The sequence below is a fragment of the Lampetra planeri genome, chromosome 17 (assembly GCF_965212315.1).
Source record: "Lampetra planeri chromosome 17, kcLamPlan1.2.h2, whole genome shotgun sequence".
NCBI classification, from domain to species: Eukaryota; Metazoa; Chordata; class Hyperoartia; order Petromyzontiformes; family Petromyzontidae; genus Lampetra; species Lampetra planeri.
Window position 1 is genome coordinate 1563769 of NC_136123.1, and position 20535 is coordinate 1584303.

Genomic DNA, 20535 nt, shown 5'->3' on the forward strand with positions numbered 1-20535 from the left:
GCCTCCCCACCCCACTCCCCCCTCTTGCTCCTAGAAGGTTTGGCTTCGACTTGCGTCGAGATCGTCACCAAATAAAAGAAATCTGTCAAGAGGATTCTGCTGACGAGGCGCCCGCTACTGGTGGGCAAGGCAGGGGTTTGGCACGTGTGTGTGTGCATGCGTGTTCATGCGTGTGCGTGTGTGTTCACGTGAGTGCATTTTTGTGTACGTATGTGGTGCGCGTGTGTGTTAATATCAGTAAGTGCATGCATGCGTGTGTGTGGGCACGTGTGTATTAATGTATGTTTATGTGTGTATGTCTGGGTATATGTGTGCGTGTGTGTCTGTATGTCTGTATATGTCTGTGTATCTCTGTGTGTGTGAGAGTCTGTGTATTCGTGTATATTTGTGTGTCTGTGTCTCCGTGTATCCGTGTATGTGTGTCTCTGTGTCTATGTATCCGTGCGTGTCTGCGTGCGTTTGTGTGTCTCAGTGTGTCTGTGTATCTGTGTGTATTTGCGTGTGTGTGTCTCCGTGTATGTGTCTCCCTGTGTGTGTGTGTATTCCTGTGTATGTGTGTGTCTCTGCCCGTGTGTGTCTCCCCATGTATGTGTGTCTCTGCCCATGTGTGTGTCTCCTCGTGTGTCTCCCTGTATGTGTGTATCTCCCCGTCTGTGTCTTTCTCGATGTGTGTGTCTCCGCGTGTGTGTGTCTCTGCCCGTGTGTATCTCCCCGTGTGTGTGTCTCCCTGTGTGTGTGTCTCTCCATGTGTCTCTCTCCATGTGTGTGTCTCCCCGTGTGTCTCCCTGTGTGTGTGTATCTTCCCGTGTGTGTGTCTCCCCGTGTGTGTGTCTCTCCGTGTGTCTCTCTCCATGTGTGTGTCTCCCCGTGTGTATCTCCCCGTGTGTGTGTATCCCTGTGTATGTGTGTGTCTCTGCCCGTGTGTGTGTCTTTCTCCCCGTGTGTATCTCCCCGTGTGTGTGTGTCTCCCCGTGTGTGTGTCTCTCCCTGTGTCTCTCTCCATGTGTGTGTCTCCCCGTGTGTCTCCCCGTGTGTGTGTATCCCTGTGTACGTGTGTGTCTCTGCCCGTGTGTGTATCTCCCCGTGTGTCTCTCTCCATGTGTGTGTCTTCCCGTGTGTGTGTGTCTCCGTGCGTGCGTCTGCGCGCCTCACCCCGGCCGCACGTGGCGTTGCACGTGGATCGCACGACCACCCAGCTGTAGGAGTGTCGCGGCGCGGCCGCCACCTTCGTACGGTCCGACCCGCCACCACGTGGCACCGTGTACTCCCACGAGATGCCGGGGTTCTTGCCAAACATCAGCAACTGCGATGACACCGCCGGAGCAGAAAGACGATCTCACACAGTCACGCCAGACGATTGATGGCGAGTGGGGGGGGGTGACTCGCTCCATGGTGCGGATGAGTGGCGACCGTCGCTAGTTGCTAGCAGGCGTCGATGGCGTGTGTCCGTGACTCGCCCTCTCTCTCTCAAGATGACTCACTCGCTCGTTCACTCGCGCACTCACTCGCTCACTTGCCTGTTCACTCACTTACTCACTACCATGCTCAGTGCTCGCTCCCCCGCTAACTCAGTAACATGCTCACTCACTCACTAACCTGCTCACACATGCACTCACTAACCTGCTCACACATGCACTCACTAACCTGCTCACACATGCACTCACTAACCTGCTCACACATGCACTCACTAACCTGCTCACACATGCACTCACTAACCTGCTCACACATGCACTCACTAACCTGCTCACACATGCACTCACTAACCTGCTCACACATGCACTCACTAACCTGCTCACACATGCACTCACTAACCTGCTCACACATGCACTCGCTAACCTGCTCACACATGCACTCACTAACCTGCTCACACATGCACTCGCTAACCTGCTCACACATGCACTCACTAACCTGCTCACACATGCACTCACTAACCTGCTCACACATGCACTCACTAACCTGCTCACACATGCACTCACTAACCTGCTCACACATGCACTCACTAACGTGATCGTTGCTTACTTTGCTCGCTCTCTTACCTGTTTCACTCACTCTCTCACTCACCACCCTGCTCACTCATTCACTCGCTCACTCACCTGCTCAGTACTTACTCCCTCGCTCATTCAGTAACCTGCTCACTCATTGACTCACTAACCTACTCACTCATTCACTTACTACCCTGCTCACTCGCTCCCTATGCTGCTCACTCATTCACTCACTCACTAGCTTGCGCGCACATTCACCCACTAACATGCTCACTTGCCCCCTAACCTGCTCACTCTCTCACTCACTAACATACTCACTCATTCACCTACTATGCTGCTCACTCATTAACTCGCTCACTAACCTGCTAACACGCTCACTCTTCTGCTCTCTCACTCACTCGCGCACTCACTCGCTCACTACCCCCACCCACCGCACCTCTATGACGAGCGTCTCGTTGGTGGGGCCCGCGCTGCTGAGGCTTTCGCCGTTGTTGTAGGGCCGCTTGTAGCTGAAGGCCGCTCCGGCGAACTCGTATCGCCCGGGCCAGTCCACGGTGTGGCCGCCCGTCAGGTGGTAGCGGCCGCGCGCGTCCCGAGCCGCGAGGTAGCAGCCCGAGATGTTCACCTCCGACACGTGGATGCTCCGGGCGCCGGCCGGGATCATTACCACCACGCGGTAGCCTGCGGGGTCGCCAGCAGGCGGAGGAAGGAGTGACCGTGGGGTAAGGGCTGTCAGGTTAACGCCGAGTTCACCGCGTTTCGCGTCGTCGAGATGTCGACTGCCTCGTCTGGTACCGCACGAGGGATCGTGAGTTCGGGCCTGATACTTGGCGCTCATTGTAACCCAGGAATTGAGCCGCTCACGCGACCACCAAGCCACCCGGCCGAATTAAATGCGCATTTTACTTGACGGTGAATAGAGCATCATGCGTGCAAATAGCACCCCATAGCGCTGTACATTAACTCTAAATATTAGGTCCCAATCCAATATACAGCCGCGATGAAGCAAATTAACAAACCCTACTGCTTTCGGTAAATTCGGTAAATTCACGTAGGTAGAAAAATATTAAAATAAAGAAAACAAAAAATTATATATCACGACGTTTCGATCGCAACACAAGTGGTCGTCCTCAGGCGGAAAAAATAATCCAGCAGTGTAACTGCTCGACCAGCATGATATATTAATTTTGGTTTGTTTATTTTATTACTTTTCTGCCTACGTGACTTTACCGAAAGAACCAAAGAGAATGGATTCCTGCAGTCACGAAAGCTTCAAACCTACTACTACTACTACCAAGCAAAATCTAAAATTGAATCAACAAATTGAGGAATGGCAGCAGCACAAGAAGCACACACACAAATATTCAAGAAGAATCATCATCGCCATGCTCACCGAGTTTCGGAAGGAGCGACGCCTCAACATGTGCGTGCGTGTCTGCCTCAAATGATTACCTGCTGTTGAGCGGTGGTGTAGCAGTTAGCGCGCTGCGCTATAAACCCGGCAACCCGGGTTCGGAGCCCCGGTCCTGGGGCTCCCCTAGGTCGACTCAGCCTCAAAATGAGTACCTGGTGCGGTGTTCAAACATCGCCACTGGGGAGACAAAGGCGGCCGGGCGTGGTGCTTGCCACCCACCCCCTTCTTGTGGCGTGCCGTCCTTCACAGGTGCCACTCGCTAACAGCACTTGTCCCACAACGTATGTGAGGCTATACGGGTGATCTTTGCCATTGCTTGTGTTCACGCGTGCATGCGTGAGAACATCCATCCGCGCGTTCATTCACGCACGCACGCATGAACGCATGCACACACGCGTCCATGCAGTCGTGCGTTCATGCGTCCATGCTCTCATGCACGCATGAACGCATTCTTGCACGCGTCCGTTCCTACGAGCTCGTGCTGAGCGCGCGCATGTGTGAGTGTGTGTGAGTGTGTGTGAGTGTGTGAAGCGGTGGTGTAGTGGTGAGCGCACTGCACTGTGAACCGGGGGTGACCCCAATTCGATTCCCGCTCACATCGGTGACGAATATCTGAGCCGGTCTTCGGCTTCCGCTGGGTCGATTCAGCTTCAAATGAGCGCTTGTCACGGCGTGGAGACATCAGCACTCGGGGGACAAAGGCGGTCCGACCAGCCTTTAGGAGTACTTGCCCCAAAAGTATGTTAAAGGCTATACGGGAGATCTTTGTTTTTTGTGTGCATCTTGGCACATGCGTGTGCACGTGTGTGTGCGCGTGCGTGTAGCGGTTAGTGTACTATACTCTTTGTTTTTTTCGGTAAAGTCACGTAGGTAAAAAATTAAAATAAATTAAATCACGATGTTTAGGGCGCAACACAAGCGTCCTTAAGTGTGCTGGTGCCACTTAAGCGGTTGTGCTTTCGCTAAGTTGTCCCCACCTGAAGATGGAAGCTTGTGTTGTGCCCGAAACGTCGTGATTTAATTTATTCAAATTTTTTACCTACGTGACTTTACCGAAAAAAACAGAGTATGAATCCTTGCAGTCACGAAAACTTCAAATCTAGAATTAAAGGTTAGTGTACTGCGCTTTGAACCTAGAGACCCGAGTTCGATTCTCGTTCTTGGCCAACACCAGTGACGATTATTTGAACCGGTAATGGGCCTCCCCTAGGTCGACTCAGCCTCAAATGAGTACCTGGTGCAGTGTGTAAACATCGCCACTGGGGAGACAAAGGCGGCCAGGCGTGGTGTTGGCCACCCACCCCCTCGTGTGCCGTGCCGGCCTTTATAGGTGCTCGCTAACAGCACTTGCCCCTACGGTCTGTTAAGGCTACACGGGGGATATTTGTCTTTGCGTGTGTGCGCAGGGGACCCAGCTGGTGCATCTGCCAGTCATCTCAGTCAGTCGACCCGTGGCACCTGGTTCTGCCCCGTGACCTTCTGCCAGCGGGAGTTCGACACTTCACGTGGCCTCAACGTGCACATGGCCTGGCATGAGCGCCGTGGTGAGGTCACCGCCACTTAGTGGCGAATGTCGGTTGTTGTTGTTGATGTTGTCCGTGCGTACACGTGCACGTACGTGCATGCGCGTGCACGTGTGTGCGTCGCTCACCGTGGCCGGGCTGCTGGCTCGTGAACACGCCGCGCACGAACTGGCAGCTCGCGTTGTTCCCGCGGCAGACGCCGCACGAGTCCTCCAGAGCGCCCGAGCCCAGCACGTTGTCACAGCCCACAGCCTTGGGGGGGGGGGGGGAGGGGGCGGTGGGGGTCACAGGGGTCACAGCATGAGAAGGGGTCACAGCATGAGATAATGATGACTTATTTAACCAGGAAAGCCACAAAAGTGTCCAATCCATTTCCTGAGATGAGAGAGATGCAGGCACAAGACAGAGATGGAGTGAGGAGAGAGAGAGACAGAGACGCAGACAGAGAGGCGGATGAGGGAGACTAATTCGAGTGTTCGTGTCTGCTGGAATTTAACTTCAGTGGGATTTGAAAGCGAGCTGACAAATCGCGTTCGTCTCCCCCCCACCCACCCCCCCATCTTGCTTCCATTAAAGCTCGGGGGGGGGGGGGGCCTTGAGCCGCACGGGGCCCTGAACTTTCACCCTCTCGCCCCCCCCCCCGCGACCCCAAATTACAAATCGGAGCGCCTCAAAGCCACGACGCCTCCGTGGCCGTAATCGCAAACAGAACCTCACGCAGCAGCAGCAGTAGCAGCAGCAGCAGCGGCAGCAGCAGCGGCAGCAGCGGCGGCAGCGGCGGCAGCAGCGGCGGCAGCGGCGGCAGCAGCGGCAGCAGCGGCGGCAGCAGCGGTAGCAGCAGCAGCAGCAGCGGCAGCGGCAGCAGCGGCAGCGGCAGCAGCAGCGGCAGCAGCAGCGGCAGCAGCGGCAGCAGCGGCAGCAGCAGCAGTAGCAGCAGCAGCGGCAGTAGCAGCAGCGGCAGCAGCAGCAGCAGCGACGACGCCGCAGACGCAGAGTCCCGTTAACGTCGGCCAGATGGCAAGGGGCGGGGCGGGGGGCGGGGCGAGGGGGGGGCAAGCGCCGTCGTTGCCGTCCGTTACACGGCCCGAGTCAGGGAGTTTCTTCTGGACTTGAGTGGTGGGGGGGTGTGGGGGTGGGTGTGTGTGTGGGGGGGTGTGTGGGTGTGTGGGGGTGTGTGGGTGGGGTGTGGGGGTGGGTGTGTGTGTGGAGGGTGTGTGGGTGTGTGGGGGTGTGTGGGGGTGGGTGTGTGTGGGTGGGTGTTTGTGGGTGTGTTGGTGTGTGGGAGGGGGTGTGTGTGGGTGTGTGTGTGTGGCAGTGTGTTGGTGCGGCCTTCACAGGTGCTCGCTAACAGCACTTGCCCCAACAGTCTGTAAAGGCTATACAGGGGATCTTTGTCTTTTGTGTACATTGCAGATTATTTTGTAATACTGCTTAGCGCCGTCCCGACGGCTTAAAAATAAACTGTAAATACTGAAAACGATTAAAAACTAAACCTTTTTTTTTATTTGACCAGAGTTGTACAGCCCGCTTTCAGAAGCGACCTGGCCACAAATGATAGCTCAACGAAGTGGCTTATCATCATTATCCAAAATTCCAAATTCTCTAAACGCTTGATGTTGATTCTAAATGTGGGGGGGAACAACCAGAGGACCCGGAGACAAAATCCACGTGACCACGGAGAGATAGAGAGAGAGACACACACACACTCCAAACAAACAGGCATCGTCAAGGGTTGGGGATCGAACCCATGATACCCTCCTGTATACCAGGCGAGGGAGTTGACATCTCCTGGCCACCGTACCTCGCACACGCCCTCGATGCACACGTCACGGCGGTCCTGGTGGCACCGCGTGCCATCCTTCACCTTGCCCGCCATCGCGAAGAAGAAGTTGAACTTGTCGGCCAGGCAGTAGAGGCGGCAGATGTCCTGCTCTGTGCGCGCAGAGGTCGTGGCGGGGGGGAGGGGCAGGGGCGGGGTCACGGGAGGTCAGGTGCACGGGGCAGCACGGGGGGGGGGGGGCAGGGGTGGGGGGGACATTACCGTAACTACGGATGATGATAATGGTGCTCCTGATGCTGCAGATGATGATGATGATGCTCCTGACGCTGCAGATGATGATGCTACTGTTGCTACGGATGATGATGATGATGATGCTCCTAATGCTGCAGATAATGATGCTACTGTTACTACGGATGATGATGGTGCTCCTGATGCTCCAGATGATGATGCTGCTGTTACTACGGATGATGATGATGCTCCTGATGCTGCATATGATGATGCTACTGTTGCTACAGATGATGATGAAGCTCCTGATGCCCCTGTGGCTACAGATTATGATGCGGGGTGCTGATGCAATTGGTGATGCTACTGTTGCTACGGATGATGATGTTGATGCTGACGCTACTATCCATACCTCCCTTTCTGCCACTACTATCACACCTACTACCCCGACCCCTTCCCGTCTCCGTCTATCTCCTCCTCCTGACACCACCTGGACTAACTACTACTACGACTACCACTCAATCTCCTCTTCTTCACTCCTCCCCCCTCTCCTCCCTCTCCTCCCAACACCATTCTTCTCCGTTGTATTCTTCCTCTTCCTCCTCTTCCGTGCTCTTCCTCCATCCATCCCCCATCATCCTCCCACCACCACCTACTCCCCCATGATCCTCCCCCTCCCACCACCACCACCACCTCCTCCTCCATGATCCTCCCCCTCCCACCACCACCACCACCTCCTCCATCCTCCTCCCACCACAACCTCCACGGTGCATCTCCCCTCTTCCTTCAACAACCACCACCACCACCACCTCCCTCCCCCCGTGCTCTCTCTCGGCGTTTCCCCCCCCCCCCGCGCTTGCCTTCGACGCGCGTGTACGGCTTCCAGTCGTAGAGGAGGCCGCGGAAGGGCCGCGAGTTGTACTCGGCGCACTGCAGCGATCGGAAGTCGACGGCGTCGGGGGCGCACGCGCGCGCCTCGCACAGTCGGAAGGTGCGGCCCGTGCCCGGGCAGTAGCGACCGCCCAGCTGGGGCCGCGGGGCGCCGCACTCGCGCTCCCGCGAGCTCACGCCGCCGCCACACGTGCGCGAGCACGCCGACCAGGGCGACCACGGCGACCAGTGGCCGTCGATGGGGCGGCTGCCCTCGTCGCCGTGCCGCAGGCATTGGCCGCGTCGGCACCACTGGGGGGGGCAGGGGGGGGGGTGAGAATTGTGGGGAATCGTCATTCGTGTTGGAGGATGGAATCCGACGAGCTGCGAAGCCTCTTTCGTTCGCAGATGACAGGGATTATTAATTGGCTGTAAACATCTTGGTATCTAGAGGAACGCGGAGCTTGGGCAGTTGTTTGGTAGCTGGCACCTTATTTAAAACGGAGCGCCCCTCCCCCCTACAGCGCCCAAACGTTCGAAACCGTGAGCACGGCGATGTGATTAGGGGCCGTCCATAAATGACGTCACGCACCTAGGGTGACGATGTGTGACGAGGGGGGGGGGGGGTTGAGAAATGTGACGTCACATGAAAATGCGCAACTTTAAATACATATATAATTGTTATAACAACACTAATTGTCATAACAACACTCCTACAACATCAGAGTGCAGCGCCGCATTAAATAAGCACTACAATGACAATAGTTTACAGCGATTTGAAGCATGTTTTATTTTCAAAATGGAAATATGGTTTCGGAGGGGGACAGAGCTTTGTGACATCATATTTGAGGGGGGGTCTGACTTTTTGTGACGTCGTGTGACGAGGGGGGGGGGGGTCAAAAATCGTCCCAAATCGCGTGACGTCATTTATGGACGGCCCCTTAGGGCAAGAGGAGCCGCGATATTTAAATATCCTCGGGGTGCGATCGTGCGAGACAAATCAAATTTTGGGGGGGCCCCCACCTGACCGACTGCCGCATCACCTGTGCCGACGATGCCGTCACAACGCCACTGGGGAGCGGTGGTGCAAGTGGTTAGCGCGCTGCGCTGCGAACCCGTCGAGCCGAGTTCCATTACCGCTCGCGGCCAACTACCGGTGACGGGCAGCATCTGAACGGCTCGCGGTCCTCCCCTGCGTCGACTCAGCCTCAAATGAGTACCTGCTGTGTGGTGTGTGTACATCGCCGCTTGGGACAAAGTCGGCCGGGCGTGGTGCTGGCCACCAACCCCCTTCTGTGCATTGATCCGTGCTGCTCGTCGCTTACAGCACTTGCCCCAACAGTCTGTTAAGGCTATACGGGGGGTCTTTGGTAGGGTTAGGGAGATGAGACGCCCGTGCATGTTGCTGAACGTCGTCGGTAACGTTGGTGCCTGAGTAGTAGATTCTTGAATCCTTCTGTGCGGAGATAGGCATGAGCCCTCCCCACTCCGAGTGCTTTGCTTTCCGCCTCCCACACGAAGCCGCACTCTGAGTAACGGCACTGGCCAAACATCTTAATGCAGGACTAATTGAGACCCCCCCCTCCTCCAACCCCCCCCCCCCGCCCCCCAGGTCATTAGTAGTGTTTTGTATTATTGTTATACCGCATTACACATCGCACACGCAGATGCGCGATCCTTCGTAACCCAGCCAATGTCACTTCACACATACGCAAGGCAGCCCCTCCTGGAATTGGCCGCATTAATCTTGCGCGTGCGACGTCCTGCATGGCTGCGACTTTCAACTGCATCGGGTGACGGTGATGTCACCAGACGCATCGCCGGTGGTGGTGGCGGTGGTGGTGGCGGTGGCGGCTACGCTGCTGATGCTGCTGCCGCCTCTAATCCAGAACCGTTGTGGAGGAGGCAGCAGCAGGTTAGTGGATCACCGCACACAGATGTCGTCTGAATCTTCTTTCCCGTGGGTTGGCGTCGAGGAAGCACCGTACCCCTGGCTCGCCAGGAGAAGGCGGTACAAGGGAGCGTGGACTAATCGTGTGCACGGGGGATAGAGTGTTTCCCCCTCGCGCAAGGTGTGGGCTATTTTTTTTTACTTGCGTGCACTCCTGTTTCCTCCTCCCACACGTGTATAAATAAAGACTCGTCGTTATTTTCTGCAAATATCTTACGATATAGAGGACCGCAGAGCTCGGGCAAATGTTGGCACCCTGTTCTCTCTCTACGAGAGCGAGGGGGGTAGCGTGCGACGCCACGTTTCAACTTAAATATTATTCGCAACCCTCTTTTTGCCTCAGCGTGGCTCTCCATTATAAATAAACAAGTTCTTAATATCATTATATATATTATAACATCAATAAGTCAGGAGCCAGTTGACTCTCCTCCTAGCCATTCGTGTGAATCTCAACTCTCGGTTCGACATAATATCCGTAAATATTGATTATTATTATTGTTATTTTTGCGGCAAGTCGTACAATTCATTTTCAATGTGGTATCCATTATAAGGTTTGGTTTTGGGTTGGTTGTTTTTTGCTTTTGGTCGAGTGTAGCCGCGTGCGTCGTGTGGGTGGGTGCGTGCGTCCGTTTCAAAACTGCACAGTAAGCTCGCGTGCTTCGCTGCAAAAGTAAACCACGCAGGGATTGGATGGCTCTTTTGGAAAATCCGGCCAGGCAATGGTCTGCAGCTTCAATCAGAGAGGCGCTGCAGAATCCCGTGCACAGAACCCCAGGATTCTCCCCTCCCCCAAAGCGGTAGGTACGCGTGCCATCGTTTCCATAAATGCACGCAGCTAGCCACGATCCCGAGCGAGCCGTGACCCCGAGCGAGCCGTGACCCTGAGCGAGCCGTGACCCCGAGCCAGCCGTGACCCCGAGCGAGCCACGACCCCGAGCGAGCCGTGACCCTGAGCGAGCCGTGACCCCGAGCGAGCCGTGACCCCGAGCGAGCCGCGACCCCGAGCGAGCCGTGACCCTGAGCGAGCCGTGACCCCGAGCCAGCCGTGACCCCGAGCGAGCCACGACCCCGAGCGAGCCGTGACCCTGAGCGAGCCGTGACCCCGAGCGAGCCGTGACCCCGAGCGAGCCGTGACCCCGAGCGAGCCGTGACCCCGACGACAAGCGAAGCGTGAGCTTAAAAGTGCGCAAGGCAGAGACGGAGAGGCCGTGCGCCCGGAGGAGCAACAGAGAGAAGGGAAGAGGAGCGCGTGGATCGGATAAACTTGCTCACGTTTAGAGCCAACGCAGCGGCCGCCTCTAAGAGGAGGCAGCACCATCGGGCAGGACGCGGCACCGGGACGACGGACGGCCGGCGGGCGAGGCTAACGACGGAGTGGCAGCCAAAGGAGAGAACGCGCCCGAGAGAGAAAGAGAGACAGAGAGAGAGAGACACACACAGAGATACACAGAGAGAGACACACAGAGAGAGACAGAGAGAAAGAGAGAGAGTCCGCCCGCCGCGGAGATGGAGCGATTGACTCGGCTCCTGCGCACGAGATAGCGACGGCTTGGCTAGGGCCTTCATCCAGCGGTGAAAAGATCGTGACGGATGATGCTCAGGATGAACCAGCTATGTGGGGGGAAGGCATGGAGCTCCCTCGCAGCAGCAGCAGCATCGGCTCGAGGCTGGCCATCAAACAAAGATTGTCACTGCAGCGCACGCTTCAAGATGCGCTTCTACGGCCGTCTGGAACGCTCTCCCTTCCGAAATCAGGAAGCCCACTGGGAGCTATCCACCTTAAAAGAATCCATACGAACGAACTCATTTATTTAGAGCTGCCTTTTATGTTTAGCTTGTTGCTCTTCATTCGCACACCAGATTAGCGCGGTTGGCTACGCACGGTGCGAAAGAAGGTCAACATCCACACGGGGTGAGTTTGTGTACGCGAGCGGTGCCCTGCCCTCCCCCGTACCTTGTTGATCCCACACGAGGTGCCTTCGGCCGCTGGCATGAACTTGGTCTCACAGCGCCGGCCACTCTTGTGACACCAGAGGGCCTTGCAGATGTCCTGTGGGGAGAGTGCAGGATCGACGGAAGGGTTAGGAACAAGCCGTTGAATAGGGGTTGCGCATGACGAATAGAGTCGGGTTAGGGCCATGAATTGAATACGGTTACGCATAGGAATAGAGTAGGGTTAGCAACAGGAATGACATCGGGGTAGAGTTAGGAATAGAGTCGGCTAAAGAGCATCACGAAGCAGCCGTCCTTAAAGAGCCAGCGCATGCGGCTCCACAGTTGCAGATTGCCGACCGCCTGGGTCAGGGAAACGGTGGAATTATCTCGTGGTGGCGCCATCTGATCGCTGTTTTCGCGTCACCCGAGACACAGCCGATCCGCGACGTCATCCGCCCTATTCCAGTCCAAATATTAGTATTATTAATTAATAATAATGAATAATAATAATTACGGCGTGTAGTAAACATCGCTAGGGAGGCAGAATTGATCCCCATTTTTTTATGAATGTACAGGCGTGGTGGGATGCAATGCGCACGGATGATGCGATATAAAAGTACATTTGATTATTATTATTATTGCTGTTTATCCAAGAAAGCCGCACACTGCTGAGTCATAGAACCCGGTGCGTGGCTGTGGACTGTCATTGATAGCCGATGCGGAAATCCTTGACCTTTGACCGTTTTCGCTGCAGCGCAGCTGCACTTCGTCTGGGGCGAGCGCGTGCGTGCGAGCGGGCGCGCGTGTGCCATGATTTCATCGCTCCATCTCCCACTTGGCGATAACCCCCCAGTGAGCGTTCTCGCGTAGATTTTCATTGCGCGGTTTTGTTTTTGTTCCTCGTTTATCAGCAACTTTAGCGGTGACGAGACCACGTGTGGTGTGTGCGCGTTCGTGTGTGAGCGAGCGAGCGAGCGTGTGTGTGTGTGTTTTCGTTGTCAAGATCGGCCTCTGTGGAGGAGGTTCGTGAAGGACGCTGCTGCTGCTGCTGGGGAGTTGGAGGCAGTCGCCCTCCAGCAACAACGGAGGGCAAAGGAGCGACGCTCACAACAATGAGCGGAGCTCCGGTCAGCTAAAACACAACAAAGGTGGCATAATGGGGAGTGCAGTTGGTGCATCTGCCAGTTATCTCAGTCAATCAACCCATGGCACCGGGGTTTGTTTGGTGACCTCCTGCCAGCAGCGAGTCTTCGACACTTCACGTGGCCACAAAGCGCACCTGGCCTGGCACAGGCGTCGTGGTGACGTCACCGCCACTTCTTGGTTAAAGGTGGTTCTTGTTGTGTTAGTGTGTGAACGATTGTCTAATTGTGTCACGGCCAACACCAGTGACGATTATCTGAACTGATCCTGGGCCTACCTTAGGCCGACACAGCCTCAAATCAGTACCTGGTGCGGTGTGCAAAATCATCGTCACTGGGAAGACAAAGGCTGCCGGGCGTGCTGCTGGCCACCCACCCCCTCGTGTACCGTGCCGGCCTTCATAGGTGCTACTCGCTAACAGCACTTGCCCCAACACTCTATTTAGGCTATACGGGGATCTTTGTTTTGCGTGTGAATGTGTGTGGATCATTCGCGTTATAATCGTTTTATACGCTGATGACCCGGTATAATCACTGTGTGATTTATTATTGATTTATTATTTTATTTATATTTTTATTTCGATTATTTATTATGTATTACATTTTTTACCTACGTGACTTTACCGAAAAAAAACTAAGAGTATGAATCCTTGCAGTCACGAAAGCTTCAAATCGAGAATTAAATAGTTATATTTTATTAGTTTCAGTGGCTTGCTTTCCTTCTCTCTACTTTGCACTCCTATCGTTTTTTTTGTGCGTGTATTGTTTGTTGTAACTCGCTCAGTCGCCCCTATTGGACATCTGTAAAAAAAAATGTAGAGCTTCATAGCTCATCGGATTTCTCCAGGATAAATACAGATTCTCATATCTTCATTTGCCCCACTTGGAGCCTTATGACGGCACCAAGGGCTCCGGCTATCATTGTTACACAGTTGACGCTCGGATCTACCTACAGTTGGGGTTGGATGGCATAGCTCCAGTTTCATTACGAGCGCAGCCAATGTCTCATGTCAAAACATGGATGTCTCAAAACGTCCTTAAAAGAATAATAAAGCACAGCTTATTTTCATCGGTACACCCCACTAGATATCCAAATCAATCTGTCTTGACTTGGTTATTGATGGTTGGAACGTCTATCAAACACACGAGGTCAACAGCCTTGATATCCTTCTAAATCGAACGTTATCCTTTCAGTGCCATGTCAACAGAGCCCTGATAACCTCGTTTTTCCACTTGAGAATCATATCCCGGCTGCGTCACATCCTTAATACTGCAGACACCGAAAGACGGTAAGAATGGGTTTCACCCTTTCTGCCAATAAAACATTTTGCAAGGAATCATGTCTTACATTAACCACATATACTTGTGGTGAGCATGCAAAAAAACATGCTCTGGTAGTATATGTTGCATTGTCTCTGAAACTGATTGGTCCACACCAGAGACAGCTTTCTTTATAGCCTAATCTCAAACAGTGTTAGACCAGAGGACGCCAAAAGGCGTACAGCCCAAAGACATTGAGAGCTCGGGTGATCAGCTACAGCATGGGACCTCCCTTGCCACTATAAAATATAAGAATAGGTTTGACCCTTTCTGCAGGCAATAAAACAGTTGTGTTCAGATATTGAAAGAAAGACTGAACCACGCATTTGTTTTCTCCCGCATTAACTACTGCAATTGCCCTGCCTCTTGGAACCACGAGCAAGATCGTAAACACGCTGGAGTCCTAGTAATAGGTTTTTACCCTTTTATCTGGCACCAAAACTGACACCTTTATACGAGGGATCATGTTTGCAATAACCACAACACAAGAAGTCAAAATGCAAACAAAAAGAGACAACTCTGATAATGATATGCACTGTCCTTGAAATTGATTGGTCCACACCCGAGACGGCTTTTCTTAGAGCCTAGTCTCCACTGGTGTTGGACCAGATGACGCCAAAATGCTGGAGTACGTTCAAAATGCGTTCGCCAGGGTGCTAACTGGAACAGAAACTTTAAAGGATCACATCACAACACCTGTGCACCTGCCCCTTCACTGGCTCCCTGTACGTACCCGCATTGATTTTAAGATTCTGTTGCTGCTATTCAAGGCCTTGAATGGACTTGCTGCTTGCTCCGTAGATTCATGATCTCCTTCAGCCACGAATATTTCATCAAGGTCATCGAGATCTTCAGATTGTGCACTGCTCACTGTCACCACGGTCGAGGCTTCACCCTTGGGGATGATCGTTTCCTTTGCAATTGCGGCCACCAAAACTCTGTAACTCGTTGCCCCATTCGAGGTCAGGGGAATTCCCAGACACTTTACAAATCTTCAAATCTCGACGAACAACCTCTCTGTTTAAAATTTATTTTTCTCTCTATTTTTCTGTAGTTATTTTCAAACCCCTTTCTCACTTCTTCGTGCCTTGGTCGATGCTAAACTATGTCCGCCTTGCCACGCATAGCACCACTGAGAACGCTCGTTCAAGGGGTGCTTTGTAATGTTGTTGTAGTATTATTATTCAGTGAAACTTGCCGTCCGTGAGACGGTGTGGCTTGTGTCGATCTTGAGGCCCACTTAGCAGCATTCTGTATTGCCGATATCATGGCTTCTCAGCCATATGCCATAACGGATTTATGTACACAAGTCGTTAAACACACACACAGAGAGGGAAACTTCCTTAGGCACATTGGTAAGTTCTCCTCTCATCGCTGCTGTGCGCGCCTTTAATTGAATCTAAATATTTTCCCAAAGAGAATCAACTCCCAGAAGAATCGCAGATGACTTAACTCCGACCAGAGAGAGAGAGAGAGAGCGCGCGAGAGATAACGGAGAGAGAGAGAGCGAGAGAGAGCGAGAGAGGGGTGCGAGCAAGGAAGAGAGAGCGGGAGAGAGAAACTGAGAGAGAGTGAGACCGAGAAAGAGGTCGAGCAAAGGAAAAGCGAGAGCGAGAGAGCTAAAGAGAGAAAGAGCAGCCTCCACTACAGTGCTACCCTAGGGATCAGCGTCATTCTCTGGCCGGGTCTAACCCAACACTAAGAGCATCTCACTGAGAGCCTGAAGCAAGTTGATAAAAACATCGCTAATGGATTTGATTGGGGAGCCGGGGGGGGGTGGGGGGCGAGGGCCAGGGGTGGGGGTTGAGCGGGGGGGGGCGGTGTAGGCTTTGCACTGCAAGCCCAGTCTAGAGTATACTAGAACATGTGTCCTTAGTACATTAAGCTTTTCCCATGTGGAATCGAGCGCCAGGATGGATTAAGTCTGCGTACACAAAGTGCGGGGTTGTTTGTGCGATCGGCGTCCGCGCTTTCTAGCTAAGGGTGGTGGTGGTGGTGGGGGGGACGTTCACAGCGTGCGTCCGTCCGGATCACGTGGATCGCGAGGGTCACGGGAACTGGCTCGTAAAGAGTTGCGGTGTGGTTCGGGAGGTTATTCACCCCGAGAGAAAACCGGAATCCCGCGTACTGGTCAAGGGGTTAATGCCCGAAACGTAGTCGGGGGGAGGGAGGGGGAGACACGTTTAAATAAAACGTAAAAAACAAATAAACAGCGCTAAATGGGAAAAGACTTTTCGGCAATGGCGATGACGTCACAGACCGAGCCACGCGTGCCTCACCTCGCGCGTGACCCCCCCCCCTTCTCTGTCCCCCTCCCCACACCCCCCGCGTGGGAAGAGGCGCGCGCCGACCTTTTTGAAGTCGAAGGTGCAGAGCTTGGCCCTGTCGCCGAACTGCCACTTGCACTGCGTGTCGGCGTCGTAGCGCTCGCCAGGAAGCCGTTCGGGCAGCGCGAGTTCGCCCACGCTCCGCGCCGCGTCCATCAGGCACAGCGACTGCGCCGAGCTGGGGGGAGAGGGAGGGGGAGGGGGGTCGAGAGGGTGGGATGAGAACTAAGAAGAGTTTTGGGACGAGATTTTTTTGACTTTTAAAAACAACTTTTATTGCCCCCTCTTCTTGGTTCTTTCCGTAAAGTCACGTAGAAGGGAAGTAATACAATAATAAAAATAGAACATGATAAAATAATTATCACGACGTTTCGGCCACAACGCAAGCAGCCGTCCTCGACAGACCTGGTCTTCACCTGAGGACGGCTGCTTGCGTTGTGGCCGAAACGTCGTGAGAATTATTTTATCATGTTTTATTTTTATTATTTTATTACTTCCCTTCTACGTGACTTTACCGAAAGAACCAAGAAGATGAATCCCTGCAGTCACGAAAGCTTTAAATCGAAATGTTACTTTTATTGCCGCCAGCAGCAAAAGCACTGGAGGCGATTTCAATATGAAATACACAAAGTCACCAGTAAACAAATGAAAATAAACGCTACAAATCGACGCGCTGTGGCGCTGAAAGCACCACGCACAGGACAAAATAAAAGTCACGTGGTTGTGGTGTCATCGCGCACGCCACGGTGACGAGCGAGCGCTTCAGAAGGTGGACGAGAGGGAGGAGAGAGAGAGGCACGCGTTAGCAGTGGTGGTGGTGATGGTCGTGGTTGGATAGAGGAAGGCGTCGGGATAAGAACCAAGAGCATGGGAATAAAGGAAGGTCGTGGTGATGATGGCGGTGGGTGGGAGGGAGGCAGGGAGGGCGAGGGGTGGAGGCAGGGAGGGCGAGGGGTGGAGGCAGGGAGGGCGAGGGGTGGAGGCAGGGAGGGCGAGGGGTGGAGGCAGGGAGGGCGAGGGGTGGAGGCAGGGAGGGCGAGGGGTGGAGGCAGGGAGGGCGAGGGGTGGAGGCAGGGAGGGCGAGGGGTGGAGCCAGGGAGGGCGAGGGGTGGAGGCAGGGAGGGCGAGGGGTGGAGGCAGGGAGGGCGATGGGTGGAGGCAGGGAGGGCGAGGGGTGGAGGCAGGGAGGGCGAGGGGTGGAGGCAGGGAGGGCGAGGGGTGGAGGCAGGGAGGGCGAGGGGTGGAGGCAGGGAGGGAGGGGATGGTGGTAGTTATTCTTTGGTTCTTTCGGTAAAGTCACGTATAAAGATAAAATAATAAATTAAATTAAATACTAGCATACGACGTTTCGATTGCAACACAAGCAATCATCATCAGGTATAAATTAAATAGAAACACAAATCTAGTATACTTAGAAATGTAATGTAATACAACAGAGAGTCGGATAACATAACAGTCAACACCCTATCTGGATGATTACGTTCTTCCTGAGAATGCTAAATTTGAGAGAGAGATTAAACACAGAACCAGAAACATTTAATTTAATTTATTATTTTATCTTTATACGTGACTTTACCGAAAGAACCAAAGAATAATTCCTGTAGTCACGAAAGCTCCAAATCAAGTTTATGGTGGTAGTTGGTGGTAGTAGTCGTGGATGATGGGGATGAGGATGTGTCCACGTGTCCGTGTGCCCGCGCGCCACTCGCCGCCCGCATGGCCGCGTCTCGACGTGTCTCGACGTGTCTCCACGTGTCTCCGCGTGTCTCTGCATGTCTCTGCATGTCTCTGCATGTCTCCACGTGTCTCCGCGTGTCTCTGCCTGTCTCTGCGTGTCTCCGCGTGTCTCTGCATGTCTCTGCATGTCTCCACGTGTCTCTGCATGTCTCCACGTGTCTCTGCGTGTCTCCACGTGTCTCCGCGTGTCTCTGCATGTCTCTGCATGTCTCCACGTGTCTGCGCGTGTCTCTGCATGTCTCCACGTGTCTCTGCGTGTCTCCGCGTGTCTCCGCGTGTCTCCGCGTGTCCCCGCGTGTCTCTGCATGTCTCTGCGTGTCTCTGCATGTCTCCACGTGTCCGTGTTCACTGCGCGCCCTGCACCGTCGCTCACACCTCAAGAATCGCTGCAGGGAGTTGCGACTGCACGGCGACCAGGAGAAGACTCCATTGTTGCCCGCCAGCGTGGGCGCCATGATGTTGCCCTCCGACTTCTTGCACAGGTTTCCCTCTCCGTCGTGCACCATCCCGAAACTCCACCACGGAGGAGGAGGAGGAGGATGGAGGAGCACGCGGGGAGAAGAGGGGAGACGAGGGAGGAGAAGGGGGACATTAATCTAACTTTCACTTGACTCATTACCACTGTGGAGTCGCACACGGAGCCTCCGGAAGTTGACATCGGTGAGCCACGGTACGGCTCCTCCTCAACCGCACCGCGGAAGGCGAGATGGAACAGATGGAGATTAGTCCACACGTTGTCGTATCACATTCTCCTGGTGAGCCAGGGTACGGCACCTCATCGAGCGTACCGCCGGAGGGGAGTTTCGCGACACCTGTGCGGTGATTCACCAACCCTTGAATGATCGTGGCTGTTGACAATGATGATGATGATGATCATGATGGTGATGGCGATGAAGTTACGGAAGTCAGTGGTGTCGGAAGAGTGGTTGGAGTTGCAGAAGTCTTCCAGTGTCGCCTGAGCGAACGAGGTTTCCTCTCATTCCCCACATTCTCTGACCTCATTCCTATGCTGCATCACCGGAGCAAGCAGAGCGAGGAAATGTAGTCGTAACAATAATGATACATTAATAAAGACATGTGTTAATCAGCTCATTTATTTATTGATTTATTTATTTAGTGATGGCGATTATTATTATTATTCACCAGCCAGGTAGCTCAGCAATCGGTACGTTGCGAGTTCAAATCCTGATTGGACTGATTGACTCAGCCAATCATCCTTATCTACGTCCCTACGAGGTCGATAAAAAGCTACCATTTTACGAGAAAGTCAACAGTTGGTTGTCTTATGGAGAGACTCACCCCCCTCCCCTGCCATAGGAATGGGGAATTACCACTACCGGCACTAGCAGCGCTACGAACGGGAGATTATCACCAATGCCTCTGCTCAATTGCGTAGGAATGCACTCTTGACGATTTCCCCTGTATTTCCCCCACTATCTGACCTCATTCTCTGCTGGCTTACAACGATCCGGACCCAGGGAATGCGGTCACAATAACGATGCTAAGCCGGGCTCATCCCAAGGATCTCTTGCCAAGAGTAGCGGCAGAGCTGGCTAAGCCTGGGCGTTGAGGGAGCCTCTCATTCGTCAAGGGGGGCGGATTTAACTGTGCGTACAATAATCTGATGATGTAGGCAGTGACGAGAAGGAGACTGACACTTTCGATTTAAAGCGTTCGTGTCTGCAGGGATTCATCTTCTTGGTTCTTTCGGTAAAGTCAAGTAGAATGGAAATAATAAAATAATAAAAATTTAACATAATAAAATAATATACTTTTATTTTATTATGTTTTCTTTTTATTACTTTATTATTTCCATTCTACGTGACTTTACCGAAAGAACCAAGAAGAGACTGATGGATAACAACAGGACATTTAAAAGTGTTGTTGTTCGGAATATATATTTAAGTAGCTGGAAAGAGAGGAAGAGCTAATGACGACGACAAACTCGAGATTGGTGCCAGAGAGACGTGTCCACTACTTGAGCCATATTGGCACAAGACAAGACAGAGAGGAAAGTGGAAAAGCTGCAGTGGACACTTACTACGGGCTTGCTGCCCATAGATCGTGATGATGATGATGATGACGAAGCCAGGTGTGCGTGCAGAAAAACAAGCAAATGCCTTGGGGGCCGTCCATAAATGACGTCACGCGATTTTAGACGATTTTTGCCCCCCCCCCCCCCATCGTCACACGGCATCACAAAATGTCTGACCCCCCCCTCAAATATGGCGTCACAAAGCTCTGCCCCCCCCCCCCCAAAAAAAAAAACATGCTTCAAATTGCTTTAAACTATTGGCATTGTAGTGCGTGTTTAATGTGGCGCTGTACTTTG

The 20535-nt window shown here is 53.4% G+C and overlaps 1 protein-coding gene across 1 annotated transcript in view; it reads right to left on the reverse strand.

The window, feature by feature from the left end:
* LOC144723249 (A disintegrin and metalloproteinase with thrombospondin motifs 16-like) overlaps nt 1-20535 on the reverse strand; it is a 59890-nt gene that overhangs the window by 18023 nt on the left and 21332 nt on the right. The window contains exons 9-16 of the mRNA XM_078601834.1: nt 18579-18716; nt 16491-16644; nt 11697-11792; nt 7782-8103; nt 6721-6851; nt 5048-5171; nt 2419-2663; nt 1153-1303 (exon numbers count right to left, since the gene is read on the reverse strand). Coding sequence (XP_078457960.1) covers nt 1153-1303; nt 2419-2663; nt 5048-5171; nt 6721-6851; nt 7782-8103; nt 11697-11792; nt 16491-16644; nt 18579-18716 — 1361 coding nt within the window. The remainder of the gene's footprint in view (nt 1-1152; nt 1304-2418; nt 2664-5047; nt 5172-6720; nt 6852-7781; nt 8104-11696; nt 11793-16490; nt 16645-18578; nt 18717-20535) is intronic.